The sequence below is a fragment of the Xiphophorus hellerii genome, chromosome 20, assembly GCF_003331165.1.
Source record: "Xiphophorus hellerii strain 12219 chromosome 20, Xiphophorus_hellerii-4.1, whole genome shotgun sequence".
Taxonomy (NCBI): Eukaryota; Metazoa; Chordata; class Actinopteri; order Cyprinodontiformes; family Poeciliidae; genus Xiphophorus; species Xiphophorus hellerii.
The window spans coordinates 2,973,678-2,994,367 of record NC_045691.1 but is presented as its reverse complement, the minus strand read 5'-3'; the positions used below and the strand labels follow the sequence as shown (position 1 = coordinate 2,994,367).

Sequence of the window (20,690 nt, the reverse complement as noted above, 5' to 3'; positions counted from 1 at the left end):
AGGGTTGAGTCTTTTGCTATCACTTCCAGTTAAAAAGGAAGAATTTGGTTCTGGCACAGCTCTAGTGTCAGATGACAACTGAAACTATCACTGTAATTATTTAGCTACACAACATATCTGTACCATAATTCTAGTAGAAACACAAAGAAACATCACAAACAGATCTATTTGTGGTTTTCTACTGAGATGTACGGCAGGTAGTCAAAGGATTTCCACACAAAACCCCAAAACAACAAAATGACACCACAAAACTTTGAGTCATATATCATTATCTCTGCTTTCTGCAGCACAAACTGATGGTTGAATACACTAAAAGACTCAACAAAGAGACATGAAGAGGAAAACTTAACACAAAATTACACGTTTCACTACAAAGTTATGTTAAATAACTAATAAACAACCAACTATTCCCTCCGGATGATGAGGAATAAAAATCTGCAAAACCTGCAAAACCAGAAACAGGCTGATGAAAATGTGTGAAATTAACTGAAATGCGACATAAAACAGCAAAATTACATTTACAAAACACTCTAACCGAGGTGTAACTCGTTACATTTACTCAGTTACACATACTTGAGTAACATTTTTGGAATTTAAATACAGCAGCTTAACTACACCATACTTTTTACTTTTGTTGAATAATATTTCTGGATCCTACTGAGAGTAGCTTCACAGAAAAAGGAAAAACATGTTTTTACCATAAAATCACCAGAAACAGACCAACAGTTTAAATCAGAGTGAGACATCTTGTTTCTACACCATCTTTGTTGTTCTGATTAATTATTTTCTGATGAGCCATTGATCAAGATAATACAGTAAACTATATAAATTAATCACAGAAAGTACTTTACCCTGTTTTATCATCTGCTTTATACTAATTACCTGCAGTGGGATTAGTTTAATAATTTACATGTTGAAAAAAATATTTAGTAAATTACTTCTTGTGAAAATGTTTTTATTTGTATTGTTTTTATTATTTAAATACAATAATTCAAACTTAACTTTACATTTTTTCAGTGTGATTACGTAATTTTTAAATATTAAATCAGATGTTATTTGAGTAATTTCTTGGACGACTTCTTTTGACTTTTATTTGAGTAAAATATGTCAAACCTCGGGTTCATTTGAACATTTAAGTTGAAATAAACTGGGAATGGCGAAAAAAGTTTGCATGAAATAAAATTTGTATTTTCTTTGGTATTTGCTTCATTTTCACCCATTATGGCTTTTATTCTGTTTATTATTTTTTAATCACCAGCAGCTTTATTTTGAAATCCCTGACCAGACGTGTGCTACTTGTTGTGAGCTGGTTGGCTTGGTAACGGCGGGAGGGGGAGGAGCCTGATGGCTAGCAGCCAATGAGAGGACAGACTGCAACAGGTGAGCAGAACACACACACCTGACCCCAGGCTGCTGCAACACAACACCGCGCAGAGGAGGCGGCCGCGGCTCGGAGAGGGACATTCTGACGGACAGGGCCGGGAACCAGAGAAGCCGGGACCATTTCAGCGCCCCGAACAGAACCAAACTGTCATTTACTCTCTTTAATCTGGAGGCAGGTCGGCGCGGATTATTGATCAGATTTAATCCGCTTTCTGCTTTAAAAATAGCGGCGATGCTTCAGGACTCCCAGCGCAGCAGCGACTAGTTCCAGGTTTCAGGTCGATAGTCTCCCAGTCCGGCAGCACCATGATCAGCTCCGAGGGCCTGCGGCCGGCCCCCGCCGGCAGGAAGCCGCTGGGGAAGCTCGCTTCCCGGCTGGAGGAGGTGAAGAACCCGTGGAGGGAGGGCTCCAAGCTGGAGCTGAGCCACAACGAGGCGGCGCGGCTGGCCACGGACGCGCTGCTGGAGCACGGGGAGAAGGAGTACCGGCGGGTCCTGGCCGAGGAGCGGGAGCTCAACTTCCTGTCCCCGCTGGAGATCCGCTACATCAGCCAGCATGCCGCCAGCAAGACCTCCGACCCCGACAGCGGCGACCGGGACGACGGGGACGCGGACGCCGTGTCCGAGCTGACCTCCGGGACTTACTTCCCCATGATGTCCGACGACGAGCCGCCGATGCTGGAGCTGGGCTGGCCCGAGACCCCGGTGCGGTTCGGACCGTCGGAGACCCAGATCTACTTCCAGAGGGACAAAACCCACAACATCAAGGACCTGATCCGGTCCATGATCAACAAGGCCAAGAAGGTGAGGAGGTCCGGCTTAATTTGGTAGTAACTAGTTACATTTACTCAACTACATTTACATGAGTAACGTTTTGGAAGATATGTTGTTTTAGGAGTATTTTTACTACTTTTTACTTTTACTTGAGTCAAATTTCTGGATTCTGTACCCGCAGAGTAAATTCACTGAACGAAAAACAAACATATTTTAAGCAAATAAAACTCACCAGACACACACCTGCAGTTTTTGTTAAAGTTTCACAAGTTTTAAGGCTTTTGCTTGATTTTATTATTTTCTGTTACTTATATGAATTATTGTCATTTTGTCCTTAAAATGCCAAATTTTCCGCTAAACTTTATATTTTGGTCCGTCTGATAATGTAATTTTGAAATGATTGATAATTTGATCACTTACTCAGTACTTGAGTAGACTTTTTACCAAATACTTTTTTACTCTTACTGGAGTCATTTCTTGGATGCTACTTTTTACTTTTACTAAAAACTTATGTTGAATTAATGCTGCTGATATTTGAGTAAAGTTTCGGGTTCTCTTCCCACCATTCAGATCCTTTATCCAGTTAGAACAGTTAGTTATAAAAACACAGCATAGTATCGATAACAGCATTAAAAAAAAATCCATTTAATTTATTTTTAAAATTTCAGGCTTTTAAAAACACTAAAATAAGTAAATAAGTAATCAGTTGGACAGAGAAAATATGTCCACGCATAACCAAGAACAAAATAATTAGCTTAAAGCTACTTCTCTGTTTGAAAAGCAGTAGGAGCGAATACTCGTTTAATCCTGTCCATAATTTAAACAGTGGCATATAGATATATAGATAAAAGCAGAAATGTATGTATTTAGTTTTTTCTTTTGCTTTTCATCAAGAAATGTTTAAATTTTTTCTTTTGCGTTTTCCTTAAACATGCATTTTAAGGAAAATGAAAAACATCCATATTTCTGCTTTTATTTTTAATTATGTCAGTTTTGTTCCTCCATATAAAAGAGAGCAGCTCTGATGATGCTGTGAAGTAAAAGTGGATCAATAATTGAATCATTAATCAGATTATCTCTGATTAATGACCCGTAGTTTAATCTAATCTGATGATGGATTCAGCTTCAGGTGGCAGGTTTCCTGACCTGGGTTAGAACCAGAACCAGTCTGCACTCTTCCAGTGAAAACAGACTCTATTCATTTCCAATTCAAATGTTCCCTCTCTCTCTGAGGCTGTTGCTCAGCCCAAAATGCTGCGTTTGCGCTGCGTTGTGTTTGCAGACCGGCGGGTCACAGATGGTTACGGTCCTGTTGCTTCCAGAGTCTCTGACGGCCGCAGAGCTGCAAATATAGAGTTTCTCTTGTTCAGCGCGGCGCTTCTAGGTGAACTCTCCGGTCTGATGACATCACGGCGCAGGTAGACACGCTGCCAGAGGAAACTCTGCAGGTGTGTTTCCTCCAGCTGGCTGCGTTAATTCATCTCCAGAGCAGACAGGCCCGGGCCGGCCCGACCCCCACCTGTTGCCATGTTGGTTCAGCTCTTATTGGGTCCTGAACCAGAGGCCAGCAGCTGAGTCCGGATCAATGACCTCAATGCAAACTGACCTGGAGAAACACTCAGGAAGTTGAACCTGATGTTGGTTTCTGCATCTTTGGTTGCTTTTTAAAACATTTTGAGCTTGTTTTGTCTGAAATAGCTTTAGTTTATTTCAGATCTTTTCAGTTTTCTTGCTTTTTTGAAGGTTTTCTTCGTTTTAATCAATCAGTGAAGTTTATTTGTGTCTCACATTTCTGCAACAAGGCAGCTCAAAGTGCTTTATATTGTAAAAACACAAAAATAAAAACATACGTTCACCAATATAAGAACAGACATTACATTTAGTCAAATACCACCATCAAAAAATCATCAACACTCATAAAGAATGTTGTTCAATGTTCCATTTATTATGAATCAAAAGCAGCTCTAACCAGCTGGGTTTTTAGTCCAGATTTAAAGGAACTCAGTGTTTCAGCTTGTCTGCAGTTTTCTGTAAGTTTGTTCCAGATCTGTGATGCATAGAAGCTGAATGCTGCTTCTCCGTGTTTGGTCGGAGTGGTCCGGAAGGTTGATACAACAGCAGCAGATATTTAATGAGTTTTGTGTTTTATAAACTACCAGAAGGATTTTAAGGCAAATTTGTGCTTTGAAATTCATTTCTGTTGTTTTCCTGCGTCTGAAGTTCCTTCTGCAGGTCAAAGGTCACGTTTCTGAAGCTAGCTTCTCTGTTTGCAGCCGCCTTGCGTGTCTGTGGATCTCCCAGCAGCTGGTTTTACGGGTTGGACTTGCTGCATTAGTAAACCCAGAACCTGAGTCAGACTCTGGTGAATCCATGGTGTTCAGGTCGTGTTCCTGTGTGACCTTTGACCTCCCTGACTAGTCTCTGTCTGGAGCTGTGAGCTGGTCCCAGATCAGCCTGGTCAGCTGCTCCGCTTGCAGACGCTGCAGCACGCGCTGCGTGTGAGTCACTTCCTCTTCCTGTGTCTGTAAATAAAGCAGTGGTTCCCAAAGATTTTCTTCTGGCCCCCCATGGATCACAATAAAATCCCCCCAAAAAAGAAAATAAAATCAACTGGGCACACACATGGTTCAACCAGACATAAACCTAAACACATATTTAGTTTTCAAACTCCAGGTTGCAACAAAACAAACTACAAACCATCTTTACAGTGAAACACTTTTGTGTAACTGTCTTGTTTTTTTTTTTCATCCATGCCGTTTTCTGAACCCCCCCAATGGAACTTCGCCCCCCATAGGGGTTGCGCCCTACACTTTGGGAACCACTGAAATAAAGGAAGTTCATGTGCAGAAATCCTTCAAACTCTTTGCTACTTTTTCATCCATTAAATGAACTTTGACCTCGTCTGAAACGTTGATCTGCAGCAGGCGCCTGGCTTCAGGTTGTACTGTAGAACTGGCCTCAGGTTGGTTTTGGGTAATAATGTTTATTTCAACGATTGCAGAAGAGTTTAACCACTAAAGCAGGACTGGCTTGATGCTTTCCTGACGCCTGAAGCTGCTTTTCATTGGCTGATGGAGGATTTCATCACCAAACAGATTTCTGTTGCTTCTGTCTGCACAGTTAAAACATAGCAATTTTTCCCTGTTAAAACTTAAAGCAGAAAAGGTTAAAGATTTTCACCTCCTTTATGCTTGAAGTCGTGTTGCATTCACTGCTGCTCGGAAATAAAGAGGTGGATTATTTGTTTCCCTGACAACTGCAAATTTTCCTTCTGAAAAGTGCAATTCACTGAACAAAGTAAGTTGATAAATCTCCTAAATTGTTTTATAGAATGATTAGAAACTCATATTAACCTCTTTAAATTGAACTAAAACTTTGGAGATGTCACTTTTTTTGTTTTTACTTTAAATGCAACAGAAACTTCAGTTTGTTTTAAAGAATCAACTCATAAAACAAACCAGTTTTTATTAATATGGTGAAGTTATAGAGTTTATGTAATTTATAAGGTTCATCCACCAATATTAATATTTATCTTCCCTTTCAACATCATAAAAATGTCTCTGCTTCAGTGAAACATCCCACAATCCTTTGCTGCATCAGTGTCACATGACCAGTCCCATGATGAAAATTGATATCGATTGTTTTACTTATGAGACCAATTACTAATAATCAGTGGGGGAAAAATTGGGTAAAATAAAATATTATTCCGTTAAAAATGAAACTATTTGTGCTTTTCATGAGGTTTTGTCTCTGTAAATATGTAAGAATATTTACCAAAAGGTTTAAAATGAAGCTGTAGATTAACTGTGGAAGTGGGGAGACAGTGGAGTGTTTGGTCGTTGAATCTTTTTGTCTTTGTTGGTTCCTGTCGGTTCTCTTGCTGCTTCAGGCCCGTTTCCTCTCTCTTTGTGTTTTGGTTCTGAAGGAAATAACAAAGCAGAGGTGGGAGTGGGAGTGGGAGTGGGGGTGGGGGTGTAAAGGAGGAAAATCCTCCAGGAAGTGAAGTATTCAGCCTCCCGGTTCTGATGGAAGTGAGAATAAATCTTCTGCCTCCAGTTGATCAGAAATGATCGATAATCTCCTGGTTGGTCGTTTCTCAGAGGAACTGATCGTGGTTCTGGGTTGACTGGTTACTGACTGGTTACTGACTGGTTGCTGACTGGGTTTGGTCACGCTGTCATCCGAGCTGTGCTTGATGGAAACTGTGAGGCCCCACAGCGGAGCGGATTAGCCCCTCGGGGCCCAGAGACCGGCTCATCAGGTTATAACATGTTCCTTCATAATATCCAAATATAGTTCCTTTTATTTTATGAGCTCATAAATAATAAACATTCAGGTTCTCATGAAACACTGACTGCAGCTCTCTTCTTTCTTTATGCCCTTCATTTGTAAGATTAGATTGAGTATAAACGCTCTGCTGATATTTAGTTTGGTGAGTAAGAAAGTTAGAAACCTGCTGATTCAGATTCTCGTCTCTTTACAGAATAAAAAGTTTTTTCTCTGGTCTGAGGGGAGATTTGTTGTAAAAGTTTGAATAATTTGGGTCATGAAAGCAGGAAGTTGAATATTTACCCAGTTTGGACCAAGATTCATCTGTCAGAGGAGGTCCAGAGCATCAAGCCTCCACCGCTGTGCCTTACAGTTAATAAGACGGATTTCTCCAAACATTGTGCTAATATCATTATTATTATTGTAAATACTGTAAAAATAAGAGCGATAAAACTAAAACATTCCTCTGCTCAGTTTTTTGTCTGAAACTGAGTAAAATTCATCTGAAGTTGAAAGTAAAACTTTCTCTGGAGAGTTTTCTGTGAAGGAAACTTCTGAGGTCTGGATCAGAACCGGTACCATCTGAAACCACGGCTGACTGAGTCCCACTGTCTCTACAGGTCATCGCCGTGGTGATGGACATCTTCACCGACGTGGACCTGATGTGTGACCTGATGGAGGCGTCCAACAAGCGGCGAGTCCCCGTCTACATCCTGCTGGACGAGAAGAACCTGAGCTACTTCACGGACATGTGTGTGGCGCTGGACATTCAGAACTCTCACCTGAATGTAAGTGAAACGGGTCGGGACCTGGTGATCACGACCGTTCTCCTGAACCCAGATTTGTCAAACACAGCTGCATTTAAGGAAGTGATTTGTTTTCTGGAACAGGGCTTTCTCTCATGGTCTCAGTTTTATGGTTGCTGGGTTTTGCTAACTTGGTTCCTAACAGCCAAGTAAATTATCTGTAATAAATAAATAAATTAGGGGAAGCTAAGTGTGCTAAGCGTCGACAAAGTTGGCAAAAACACTAAAGCACCAAATGAAAAATTTGCTGGAGAAAAGTGGAAGATTTCCCAACAGAACGTTTCAGTTATTCTGATTCTGTTCATTCTGAAAAAATTAATGGCTATAAATCATTCACAGTCCTGATCCTAGTGCGCTGCACTATTCCAGGGAAGTTTTGTGCTTTTTGTGCAGATAATTCCAGTTGTTTGCTTCTTTCTATACAAGCTCCATAAATGCTGCCTCTCTGGTTGATCTTGTTGTCCTGTTTTCACGCTGAGAGCCATTATTTTACGTCCGTGTGTTGGTTTGTGCAGAACATGCGGATTCGCAGCGTCTGCGGCGACACGTACTGCACCAGAGGCGGGAAGAAGTTCACCGGTCAGGTCCTGGAGAAGTTCATGATCATCGACTGTGAGGAGGTCATCGCCGGCTCCTACAGGTGAGACGGCAGCGTTAGCTGCTCAGTTTACACCAATGAACTTTTCCAGGCGCCTTTAGTCTCAGTGGCAACAAATAAACATGAGATTTAGGAACAGTCACACCTGTTATCAGTCAGCCCTCCATTTTTTAGCAGGAAAACAGGAAAGTTTGTGTGGAGCTGCTCCGTCCTGCAGCCTGACGTCTGCTTTGCATCTCGCTGATACGCAGCACTGACACAGGAAGACTCAGATGAATTTGCAAATTCTTGTGGCGAGGCTGATAAAGCCGACGTTGTGCAACAGAGCTGTTCTCCTGAAGCTGCGGGTGGTTAAAACGGTTCCAGAAATATCCCAGTATCACCTGTAATTACAGCCGGAGATAAGAGAGGACCAAAGGTCATCCAGTTTAAGCTCACGGTTTTCCCCTTCTGATCGTCTCTGATCGAAACTGAACACCTGAGGGTCGAAATGTTTCTGCTTTAAATGAAGCAAACAGATGAAATGAACTAAAACAACCTTCAGTGTCGTCGTTGTGACCTGGTAAAGCTGCAGCCATCTTGTCCTGGTCCAGACTTAACCAGAACCCACTCAAAGTTCAGTTACTAAAACTGAATTAGTTCATGTTCATAGATCCACACCTAAATATTCTGAACCAAGTTCACATTCCTAATATGAACAAGTTCATTTTATGATGACCTTAAAATAAAACATGTCAGCTAGCATTAGCAACCAGCCTTCATTCAGCTGATATCCTCTGTTGTTGCTCACAAACATGAACCAGATATAAGTGTGTCCAAGATCAGACATTTTCATATTTTAGTTGTTAGAAAGTTAAGCTAAAGGTTTCAAACCAAGTCAATAATTTAGCTCTTTAAAGCGTAACGAGGTTGTGTTCCTCTCGTGTAAAATCCAGTTTCTGTTTTAACACGTTATCTGACTAAATCTGTGCTGTTCAGCTAAAATTACCTCGAGAGCAGCGTTGGACGTGACAGAATGTGCTAAACTGTAACTTAATTTGTCTGGCAGTCCCTGCCTGCAGCAGGTTCTGCACCGTAAGCGCTGAAACTTTTTCCCTTTCGGACGGTCCAGATACAAACCTTCAGTTTAAATTATGTTAAAAGCAAAGAGGGAGAAGTCATAGTCGAGATTCCCACTGATACGCGACGCAACCAAGATCTTACGTTTTCCACAAAAGGAAGTTAATGTTTGTGGGAAACGTTTCTCGGTTTGGATTTTTTGTTTTCAGTCAGAGCTTCTTTCACGTTAAGCTCATTATGCATAAACCACCATAACTCTCTCTGAAGACGCTCATGAATCCTGGACGGTGGCGTATTTTTGGTTCAGATGAAGTTTCTGCGTGAAGTTGTTGTTCTAAAAGGAGCCGTTGTGGGATGTGAATGTTCCCAGGCAGAAACATGGTGTCGGCTCGGCTGTCAGTTACTCATCATCCTCAGCTCAGACTGAGCTCCATTGTCTCCAGGCGTCCGTCCAAACTGTGTTATTGTCTCTTTTGTTGTGCGCAGAGACTTTCCTGCTCACATCACGAGGACTTGACTTCCTGTCATGAACAAACTGTGCGACCCGGTGAGGAAACGGGTTCAGTTTTAGAGTGAAAACTGGGCTCGGAGCGTAGCGATGTCCCCTGAAGCGATGCCGAGGGCGTCTGAGTGTAAAATCGCCGTGAAGCTGAGACTTTGTTTTTACCAAGCTGTTGTCACAGATCAGCTCAGAGGAAGTGTTGATCATTACTGCATGTACTTGGTGGTGTAATTATAACTCCTGCCACAGCTTGTAAAACCCCAGGCTGTCACTATGAGGGAGCAGAAAGTTTGCTTGGAGTTTGAAGGCGACGTATCCGTGGTGCTGCAGGTTGGGACGGGAACTGAAGAGAACTTATTGGTTCCTTATCGATTCTCATTGAGTTAGGAAATAAACTTCTTAATTCAAAATATGCACCATGTTGTTTTTGATTCAAACTAAACAAAAACTTGCTTAATCAATAAGAATCCCTCTGTCAAATTAACATTAACATCAACAGTTTTTGTGTTTTTAACATAATAAGCGAGCCTGGTCAGAAAATATATTCTGATTTATTGAATATGACTTTAACTGTTAACGTGAGATGTAGATTATTCATACAGCATGGCTCTAACATTAATACAGTAGCCAGGATGCGGAGGAGTTTAAGTTACCTGTCCTCTAAGCTCCGCCCCCTTGAGATTCACCATCATTGCTAAGCAACGGATCAAACTCACTCGTTCAAATCGGTTGCATGCTGCGCTGTCAGCGGTTTGAGGATGTTGGAGGCATTTCAAATCTATGTGAAATCTAAACATTTCTTGCAGCGTTTCTGCCGTGACGCCATCTTGGATATTTTCTAAAGCAAAACACGGAGCGTGGATACATCACACGTTACGGGAACCGTTAAACAGAATCGTTAAGCTGACTACCCAGAACCGTTTCTGTACAAGAACCGGTTCCCTAGCTGCAGGCGTGGGTTGGGTCGGTTCAGCTGCTCTGCTGACTCTGGAATGAAGACAAAAAATTGTTCAAAATATTTCAGTCAGGTCTCATCTGCACCACACCTTCACTTCAGCTGAGTTTCCTGCAACAGTCAGAGCTGCAGCTCATCAAATTAGATATCAACTTTGCATCAGTTCGAAATGTTTAATAATAAATAATTTAATAAAAATGAAAACAGGTTATTTTATCTATAATTTCAGTATGTTTTAGTTAGTTTTATAAACGTACAATATAGTAGTTTCCCCCATTAATTACAGTTTTTATTTATCAGTTAACAAAACGTTTCCTGAATTAAAATTTTTTGTTATTTTGTTTGTTTTAGTGAACTGCAGTAACCTCGGTTTCGACTACATGCCATTTTTTCTGCTGCTAACATCGACTTTAACATTAACTTCCTGCTTACCTGTCGAAGCCAGGACAGGTGGCATGCTGACGAGAAAATTAGTGATTCACCTCACCTGCTGGTGGTCGTAATGTTTTGCCTGATTGATGTATATCTGCTGCATGTTTTTTTCATGGGTAAAGATGCAGATTATGATAAGCTGAACAAAAAGAGAATAAAAGGAAAATCCTGAGATTCGTCATTAATAATTCATCAACATGTTTGAGCTGCTAACTGGAAAATTATATAAAATGTTCCAGGAAGTCGTATCGTAACTTGCTGAACATGTTTTATAAGTTTATGGCTCTGTTGATAAAGCATCAGAGTGAAGCGATGTAAGAGTTTTATGGTCGCAGCGGTTCCCTCTGAGGAACCGTCATGGCGGACGGCGAGTCGCTGCTCAGCAGGCACCTCAACTTCTCTGTTTAATTTCCCGCCCAGCAAGTTCAGCAACTTTCACATTCACATCTGAGGAAAAATTATTGCTGCTGTTTCCTATGACTAATAATAATGATGATGGGTTGGTTTAACAGGTGAGAGTGACGCGGCCTACTGAGAGGAAAAACTGTCTGGAAAAGGTTTTATAGACATAGAAAACTCTCCAAATATGATGTTTTGCATCATCATTTATTTATTTAATCAGCTGTAAGTGGAACATAATTCTCTGAATACAGTGAGAAATAGCTACATAGCTAAGAAGTTATCAGGCTTGCTAGCTAGCTCCTGTAGTTAGCTACATAGCTAAGTATCTCTATTTCTTTTTTTAATCTGATTTATTTTAGAGATTTTGATTGCTTTGAAAAAAAACTTTAAGTACATATAATTTAGTATTTTTTTATTCAAATAGAAATGAACTGGTTCTAATATTTTTACTGTATTTTTGGAGAACAAATTGCTCATTCTATTGCATTTTATTTTATTAAAGATTCAACGTAAAACAAAATCTAATAATTTCAAAATTCTTAAAATATTTATTCTTGTTTTTTGTTGTAATACAGAGATGTATGGTGTTATACTTATTCTTATTTATTATAGTTATAGAATTTTTAGATTGGCTAAAAATCTAAAGTTATTTCTGTAATTCAAGCAAATCAACAATTTGAAAAGATAAAAGTAATAAAATTTTTTGGGGAATTTTCCAATATATTTAGCTAATAACCAACATTCAGTTTAAAGTAAGAAAACATTGTTTTCATATCTAACAGGATGATATGGTTTTAATAAATACTTCATCACTATTCCATGAATCACCTTTATGCTTTCAGGCTGAATTATAATAACATCAGATCCAATATCTTGATTAATTCTGATGTAACAGAACCGAATTTCCAGATTGAAGGTTTTAAATCTGAGTGATGAGTGAATGTGTCTGGATGAAACCAGCTCAAGCTGTCGTCGCTCCAGCCAGATGAAGGTCGGCTGGACGCCGAATGAACCGATGAGTCACAGCTGTGACTCATCATCTGCCAGGAAACGGTTAACTCTGGCTTATCAGCTGGAGGTGGAGGGAGATCATTTACACCAAGTACTGATAGATGCTCAGTGCGTTTTATCATTCTTAAACGTATAATTTTATTGTCCTGATGGAACTAACCCGAGTTAATGGCCTCACTCCGAGCCCCAGGAGGAACCCAACCCTAATTTGTTACCGAAGCTGTCAGACGCTCCTACCCGAGGTTATCTGTGGAAACTTTCCTCCGTTTTCCTTCTGATTGTTAGATCTTAGATGATAAAAGGTCCTGACTACCTGTCGTTTCTCCCTGCAGCTTCACCTGGCTGTCGGCGCAGGTGCACAGCAACATGGTGATGCATTTCTCAGGTTTCATCACCGACAGCTTCGATCGGGAGTTTCGCTGTCTGTACGCCGACTCGCAGATCATCGACAGGTTCAACTCAGAAGACGAAGAGATGCCTTATTTTCCGTCATTCCAGACCTTCCAGGCCCCTGGGATCGGCCTGGGGCTCGGCGGGCCCCTGGGTCTGGATCTGCACTCCGACAGGTATGAACGACCTGTCCAACATGGCGGACGTTCCATGGAAACATCAAATACATCATGGAGGAAAACATTAAGAATCGCTATCATTTTAAAGACAATAATAAATGTTTCCAGAGGTCAGGAAAGGTCAACCAGCCTCCTCACCTTCTTCATATTAGACAAAATTGGTGTCAGTCAACTTGACTATGATTGTGCAGCAAAAATATCTTTGTGCTGCTTTTGCTTTGAAAATATTAATGAAAGTTTAAAGGTCAACCAGCCCCTCCTCCCCCACATTACCCAAATGTAACACAATTGTCTTACATTTTTATGAACATCTTTAACATAATAGGTGCACAAAGGAAAAAAATTTGCTGCACAAACATTTGACACCAATTTCATTAGATTTGAAGAAGGCGCCAGGGGAACCAACTTCACTCAGGTCTTATTTATTCATCTGCTTTTTTATTCTGTTTAATTATTTTAACCACAATCTGAAGCAGATCATGGAAAAAATGTACAGATAATTCACACTGTACGGGAAGGAAACCTTAAATAGAAAAACTTCCTGCTTCTCAGTATAATTCCTACCAGCTGCACCTTCACCACCTTATTCACAACATTTTCATTTTCTGCTCTTCTGTTTGCTCACATGAACTATATTTTAATGTCATCAAACTCTCATGTTTTAGTTACCAGAAGACAGGATGAAAATTTCCTAAAATAAATAAAGGATCCATTTGGTCTAAATGTTTAATTGCAAAGTTAAAGTGTAAACAAGCACTAAGCTGTGGCTTCATTCCTCCATTTTCTCTGCACACTGCCACACCCTGCCTGCAGCAGGTTCTGCAGAGTAACAACAGGAACTAGAATCTGTTCACAGGTTTACAGCTGGAGTTTCTTATTGTTACCAAAGACGAGTTGAAACATTAACCTGTCAGGAGGACCGGGTCCACAGGACGTTTCCGAGGTGAAATGTTGTGCCTCTGATTTGCTCCGTTTACAGTTGTTGTTCCCAGACTGAGTTTAATGACGGCACGTTTTGCTCAGTTCAGGTTCGTCATGTAAAAACCAGGTCATTCGGTCCAAAGTCCTCCAAAGAGTCAACAAACTAATTCATCCGAGTTTATTTGTGCACAAGGCTGTTGCTTTTCGCCAGACCTGGTTCTGAAGCCGCCTGACTGAAGGCTCAGAGGCACATCAGCAGTCGGCCCCAAACCCTCAAACTCATTACAGTTAAACTTGGTGTTTGTCTCAACAAGCCAACTGTTGGAAGCGTTTCTGTCAGCATGTTTTCAAAAAAGGATTCCAGAGTCGCTTGTTTTGCAAGTAAACACAGAAAGAACCGGGCCGCTGGCCTCGGCGTATAACTGGAGCTCAGTGGAAAGTTTCCTGAGTGGGATTCGATCTGCAACTTGTAGTAATTTGACCAGAACCACAAGAAAAAGTACAAACCCAGTAAAAACAGGCTGAATTTGAACCTTTAAAGTCTAACTGACCAAGTTAGAACATTTCCACCAAAGTGGGCGGAGCTAAATTTGTTTTATGATTTCATGATTTATCGTTTTTCTCTTTTCTCTCTTTCTACCATAAACTGGATGGTAAAGTTTTCATTCTGGAGTTTTGGTCTCAGTTAAATCTTTTTTTTATGGGCAATTTTGTTTCCAGAGATTTCATAATTCATTTTATTTATTTCTGTTGTTTGTTTATTTTTTTTTTTGGATATTTGTCTTCCAGTTCCAGTTTTAAATATTAATAAGCATTTAAAGTTTATTGATCTTTGAGAATGTGTTCTTGCATTATTACCATTATATGAATTTAAAATGGTCTCAAAACAACATTATTGTTTTTCACAATAACATCTGGGCAAAATTAGTTATCATGACGGGCCTGTTAGTGTACCAGTTTTTAAAGAACCGGGTCGGTACTGGTACCGTCTCTGTTTCTGTTCCTTGTTGATCTCGACTGTCTTTCCTCCTGCAGGCAACGGGACCGGAGTTGCTCTGAAAACTCCAGCAGCCAATCAAGTAACAGCGTTTCCAGCGTTAAGGTCGCTCCGGGGATGACCTCCAACAACGTCTACAAGGTCACTCAGGGTCATGAGAAGAAGGAACCCGTCGGCTCGTCTCTGCAAAGCCCAGAGAGGAGAATCGGTGGTGGGCTGAGGGTGGGAGGCCCGGGAGTCCGAGGTTCTCCCAACGGCGGAACCGGTCACAACCCGATCACCGACCGCCAACTGCCAACCTACAGCCAGTCAACGGGCATCGAGTGGAACAAACCCAGCTCAGCCGAACTCTTGCGGGCAAACATTGGTGGCACTTCTACCAAATTTCAGGGATTGGGTTTGTATGATCACAAGCCCACCTTGTTTCAAAGTTCTCCAAACACAAACCTGAACCTTAAGATCCAGACGCCGTCGCCCGTCAACGAGCCCAAACTGCCCCCAAAGCAGAGGACGCCCACCGGCCAGTACCACAACAAGATGTCCGACAAGCTGCTCTTCTCCTCCAAAGACAAGGAAACCTTCAACTTCCGGCGGTCTCCGTCCCCGCTGAACTCCTCGCCCTGGGGCGGGCCAGAACTCTCCCAGCCAGAGCCGGAGAGCCAGCAGTGCCCGCCGCCGCCGACGTCTCCGCCGGGCCACATGAGCCGCCAGGACCAGAAGCGGATGACGCTGGGCCACAGCAAGCTGGACCTGGTGAACCACTACAACAAGCTGAAAATGAAGCAGGTCTACAGCCGCTTTGAGCTGAAGAGCAAAAACTGAAGGACCGTCTGCGTCCTGCCGCACCGTTCAGACTCAGAGGAGTTTTCTGAACCTTTTCTGTTAACTTTTTATTTCTTTATTATCTTCCACAGCCGGAAAACATGGAACACTTACTGAGTCGGCCATTTTGGCTCTGAGACACTGTTCAGTTTCCCTCCTGAAACCGTTTCGCCTCTTCATGGAAATAAGGACCAACTGTTGGTTTCAACAGGGGTGTTCAAAGTGCGGCCCAGGGCCATTTGCAGCCGTCTGAATGATTGTGTGTGGCCCCCAACCTCAATCCAAGGATGGATACTTTTTCTTCTTGTAGAGCAAGTTTTTAACAAGGTTTTTTCTTTTATTTTTTTTTACAGATACATAACATCTTACAAAAATATGAGGTACAAAAAATAGATTCTCTTATATTAACAACTTTTTTGCTTTTGTCTTACCTTTGGAGTAACTAGAACCACAAACATTGATCTACTGTTACTCAAATGCAAAGCATTCAGCCCAAATAAGAAAACAATCAAACTTTTAAAGTCTTATGATAATGCAAAACTTTTAATGTTTTGGATCTAAAATAACTTAAAATTTCACTTTATTATTGAACAGATACATTTAAAAAAAGGCTCAAGAAGTTTGTTTTAAAATACTTTTGCAGCCTCCAAGTGTTGGGAAAATGTTTGGACACCAGTGGTTGAAAGAGATTTTTCTGTATTAGATTATTTTATATAATGTTTATTCTCTAAAATAATCTGTTAATCATCAGTCATGCTCTGGAAACAAGAAGGCGTAGCAACGAGCTAACACTGGATTAAACCTTCAACACTCCAGGAACGTTTTTTTCTAGATGTTGTAAATAAATGCAACCTTATGATAATTTCACTGTATAAAGATTTTATTTTAAAACTTATTTTAACTGCCCCTCCCTTAAGTGTTATGTACAATTACCAGCAATCTGAATTCAAGATATTTTAAAGTCTTTAAATCTTCAAAAAAAAGTCAGGTAATTTAAATGAGTCTTGTTGAAATTGTTTCTGTTGATGTTTTATTAAAGCAGAATGCACTGTAAAACATTCCCAGGTTGAAACTGGCACAAAAGATTATTCTGAGAATAAAGTCATAACATTAGGATTAAGCCATAAATCATAAAGTTATAACAATACAAGAAAGGTTGTAATACAATAATAAAGTTGTTCGACAGAATTAAATTTTATGAAAACTCCTACATGAAATATAATTGACATTTAAAATAAGGAATGTTGAAGATCTTGAAAAGTTACATTTTGGTCGGTTTTACAAATTAGAAAATATTTAATCTTTTATCACATCAGCATTAAGTTGTTATCAGTAGCAGGACAATAGTGGAGTCTGTTTGGAAAGAACCACCTGGACCTGCTGAGCGGGTCACATCAGATCTTAGTAACTTTATAAAAGTTTTTTCTCATAATTTTTCATCTTCATTCTGATCATTAAAAATTAAAAATCCCCAATGCGCCGTCGTAGCTTCAGTTAGAGGCTGGAAGCTAAAAGGCACAAAGATTCCCAAGTTTTTTTTTGTTGTTTTTTTTTTCAAATTATACTTTTATTAAATTTCAGCAACAACCAATTAACCGTTCCAGCATAAATCTTGCTAATTTAACAGGAAGCGAAAACAAATCTAATAAGTTGCAGCATTAGTGTGTCATCCTGACACCCGGGCCGAGTCGAAGGAAATAGAGAAATGATTTAAAGAATGATTCTGTACATAAAAAAATATATATATACCACGATTAGCAATTGTACCAATTAAATTCATCACCGCACTAAAAGTTGAGAAGTTTTCAAATTGAAGTGTCTGGAGGACGTTTTTAATAAACTGCGGTATCGCTCGGCGTCTCTGTCCCATAATCCCTTGCTTCTGTCTGTACTAACAGATGAGGTAGTCCCAGTTCACCTGTAACGTCTTCATGTTTCATCCTCTGTTACACAGAAGGAAGCAGGAAGGAAATGAAGAGCTTTCAGTGTCTGAAACAAACCACCGCTTGAAATTCATGAAGCTTTTTAGCATCTTCTGAGACTCTTGCAGGAATTAGCCGGTGCCGTGACTCACCCAGTGGTAGATGGGACCAAACCGGTCAGTAAAAAAGGAGAAATGCTACAGACCCGTTGCAGCGTGACGTCTGGACTGCACACTGTGCACTGCCCTAAGTTAATAACACCTCCATCTCCAGGTTTCATTTTGTTTTACCGCAGCAGCACAGCTGCAGACAGCATGTAAAGGAATCGTCTTTTTGTCCTGCAGCAGTGGGCTCAACATTTCTGGATATAAATAATAACATCCAGCGGGTCTAATCTCAGGATTAGTAATGAACATTAAAGCGTCATCAGCGTAGAGTGTGATTCTGTTTTCCACATTTTATTTTCCTAACTTGCAGAAAAACCCTGTTGGGTCCTCAGAGTGTCGGGATAAAAACGTAGAGAAGGAAGAACCGTTTACTGGTTTCTGAACGAATCCGACTCAGTTTGCTGCACAATCTGATGTATTTTTATTATTGTCATTAAATAATGATCAACTGTTTTATTTTTTTTATATGTGCGATGTTGAAACAGAAATCAAGCTGTTTATCTGCAGTTTTTTTGGTTATGATCATAGTTTCCTGGTAAGTCGTGCCTTGATCATCCTGCCTTAAGGTTTACAGCCACGTTTCTGACCAACTCTGTCTCTGACCACCTGGATTGGGTCCAAACTCGAGGTTTCCTCCTGTCCGGCGCAGGAGCATCAGCAGAATGAGACCTGAAGGTTTCAGGGCATTTTCTTCCCAGCAGCTCTGCTGTGATGTTGTATAAAACACTGGTTTCACTGGGTTGCTTCTCAAATCTCCTTTTATATCCAGATTTGTATAAAACTTATTGAACTGTTTCTACTTGGAAGTTTTAAGAATGAAACGCGCCGATCATCAGCCGGCACATCAGGGCTTCAACCTCGGCGTCGAGCAATAAGGAATGATGTTGATCACATGTTTTGTGTTTGTTTACGACTAATTTTTGTAATTTTTATTGTTTTGTCTTCAGTTATTGCCTTCAGCTGAAATGTGTCAGAATGTGCAGCCATCAGTTTACCTGCAGTTTGTCCTGTTTGGCTGAATAATCAGTTTATTGTACATATAAAAAAGATTTCTGATTATTTTGTGTTTAACAATTATTAATGGAAAAATGTGAACTTTTAGCTTTTGTTAAAGTTGGTTTTCTTTTTTAAGATGAACAAATTTGAATAAAAACAAAAAGTTGATGATTGATTTTTTGTCGTCTTTGGACTCCAGTTCTTCGTCCTTCTTGCTTTTGGAGCCACTTCTTGCTCAAACTGACATATTTTAGGGTTTTTATGCAGATATGCCATGAAACCTGCAGGTTCTGCTGCTGACGGGTTTCAGGTTTTACATTTGGACCGGTCTTTGTCGGTTCTGGTCTCAGTATTCCTTCCTGAACCTCAGCATGTCGTTTTACTGTCAGGAAGTCCAGGTCTGGGTCCGGGTCCAAATCAGGAACAATGAGCAGCAAGTCCCAAAGCTGACAGAACAATGAAACGGGCCAAAACGGGTCCAAGGTTATTATAGCGTTGGGTTTTTTATTTTAGGTTTTTTATTTTGTTGTGACCAGTTTAGTTAGTTTTTAGAGTGTCTGCTAGTTTTTGTTAAATACTATTTAGTTTTAGTTCAGTTTTTATTAGTTGTATTCAGAGTTGGATGGTAACTAATTACATTTACTTAAGTAACTTTTTGGGAAAAAATTATATTTAGGAGTATTTTTACTATGTTGTACTTGGACTTGAGTAATTTTCTTATGAAGTATTTTTATTCTTACTTCAGTAAAACTTCTGTATTTTCTACCCACTGAATAAAACACAAACATGGTTTAACAAAAACTCACCAGACGCACACCTGCAGTTTTTCTTAAAGCTTCATAAGTTTTATTTTGAAAAAAATAAAAATAAAAAAATTCAGATTTTATTTTTTCCTTATTTTGTTTTTTTGTCAATGCTATTTACATGATTGATTTGCATTTTGGTCTTTAAAATACCATCATTTCCACATAACTTTATATTTTGGTCTGATTATGTAATTTTTAAATATTGAATAATTGATGTTTTGATCAGTTACTCAGGACTCAAGTAGACATTTTACCAAATACTTTCTCACTTTTGAGTAAAACTATGTTGAAGTTGTTCTTCTCTTAATTGAGTACAATATTCGGATACTCTGTCCACATCCAGTTATAGTAGAGTTTTAATAATTTGGTTAATGTTTAGGTGTATAACTCAACAAATATTGTTTTGTGATCATTTATACATCAACTGGGTAATGAATACTTAACAACATGCAACATAGTTCTGGTTAGTTATAGTTTTTCCCCATTAATTACCATTTTTATTTATTTCTGTTAAAAAGTTTTTTCAGTTTTTGATATTTTGTTAACTATAATAACCTTGAGCGGCTCATTTCTCAGATGGAAAACCTTGGAGTGACAGAAGCAGAGGAGATGCCGTCAGCTGAGCTCAGCAGAGTCCTGGTTGCCCCTAGCAACCAGAGTCCGGCGCCATCCCAACCAGTTCAGTTCAGAACTGGTTGGACTGGTGTAGTTCAACACCCATCAGGGTTCAGGTACTGGTTCATTTCCAGTGTCAGCTGTGGTGTCTGTGAACTGGAACCATCTGAGATCAGAAAGGTAAACCCAGTGGGCATGTTCCCCCACCTGGGAATTCTCCAGAACCAGAACCAGTCAACACCAGTTTAGATGCTCCCTCAGCATTTCCTCACGTGCAGCTGGCCATTATCTGCAGGATGCAGCAGCTTTCCGGCCTCCCGCCTGGTTCTGCTGCGACTTGCAGCCTCTTTGTTCTTCCAGGGACTTGCTGGCTGTTTGTCTCAGAGTAAATGGGTCGCCTCCCTGGTCGTCTACCGGGTCGCCTCCCGGGTCGACGCTTGCATCGACTCTTGGGTCAACTCTTGAGTCACCTCATTGTGTTGCTTTGAGTCAAGTGCACAGGTGCAGGCCTGACCTTGTCCAGATTTAGGTTCTGATATTTAAATAATCTGATGATTCAGGAAAGTTGGACTCAAGGATTTTGGGATTTGTTCGAATGGAAGGTCGACTGTGGCTAGAAGCTGAGTTTAACTCATTTAAAGGGCCAGTATTGTGTGTTTTCCAGGCACATTTTACAGCATCATC

General features: G+C 40.3%; 1 protein-coding gene across 1 annotated transcript; it reads left to right on the top strand.

The window, feature by feature from the left end:
• The first annotated feature begins 1,374 nt into the window (after window positions 1-1,374).
• fam83c (family with sequence similarity 83 member C) lies at window positions 1,375-18,648 on the top strand. The gene is made up of 5 exons (XM_032549681.1): window positions 1,375-2,187; window positions 7,047-7,214; window positions 7,748-7,872; window positions 12,524-12,757; window positions 14,717-18,648. The coding sequence occupies exons 1-5, from the start codon at window positions 1,690-1,692 to the stop codon at window positions 15,498-15,500; spliced, it is 1,809 nt and encodes a 602-aa protein (XP_032405572.1). The 5' UTR covers window positions 1,375-1,689; the 3' UTR covers window positions 15,501-18,648.
• Window positions 18,649-20,690: the final 2,042 nt, after the last annotated feature.

Bases quoted from the DNA above. Each gene is read 5' to 3' on its own strand.
- fam83c (XM_032549681.1), top strand. From the start codon at position 1,690: ATGATCAGCTCCGAGGGCCTGCGGCCGGCCCCCGCCGGCAGGAAGCCG. The intron at 7,215-7,747 runs GTAAGTGAAACG...TGGTTTGTGCAG, and splicing joins TTCAGAACTCTCACCTGAAT to AACATGCGGATTCGCAGCGT. The intron at 12,758-14,716 runs GTATGAACGACC...TTCCTCCTGCAG, and splicing joins CTGGATCTGCACTCCGACAG to GCAACGGGACCGGAGTTGCT.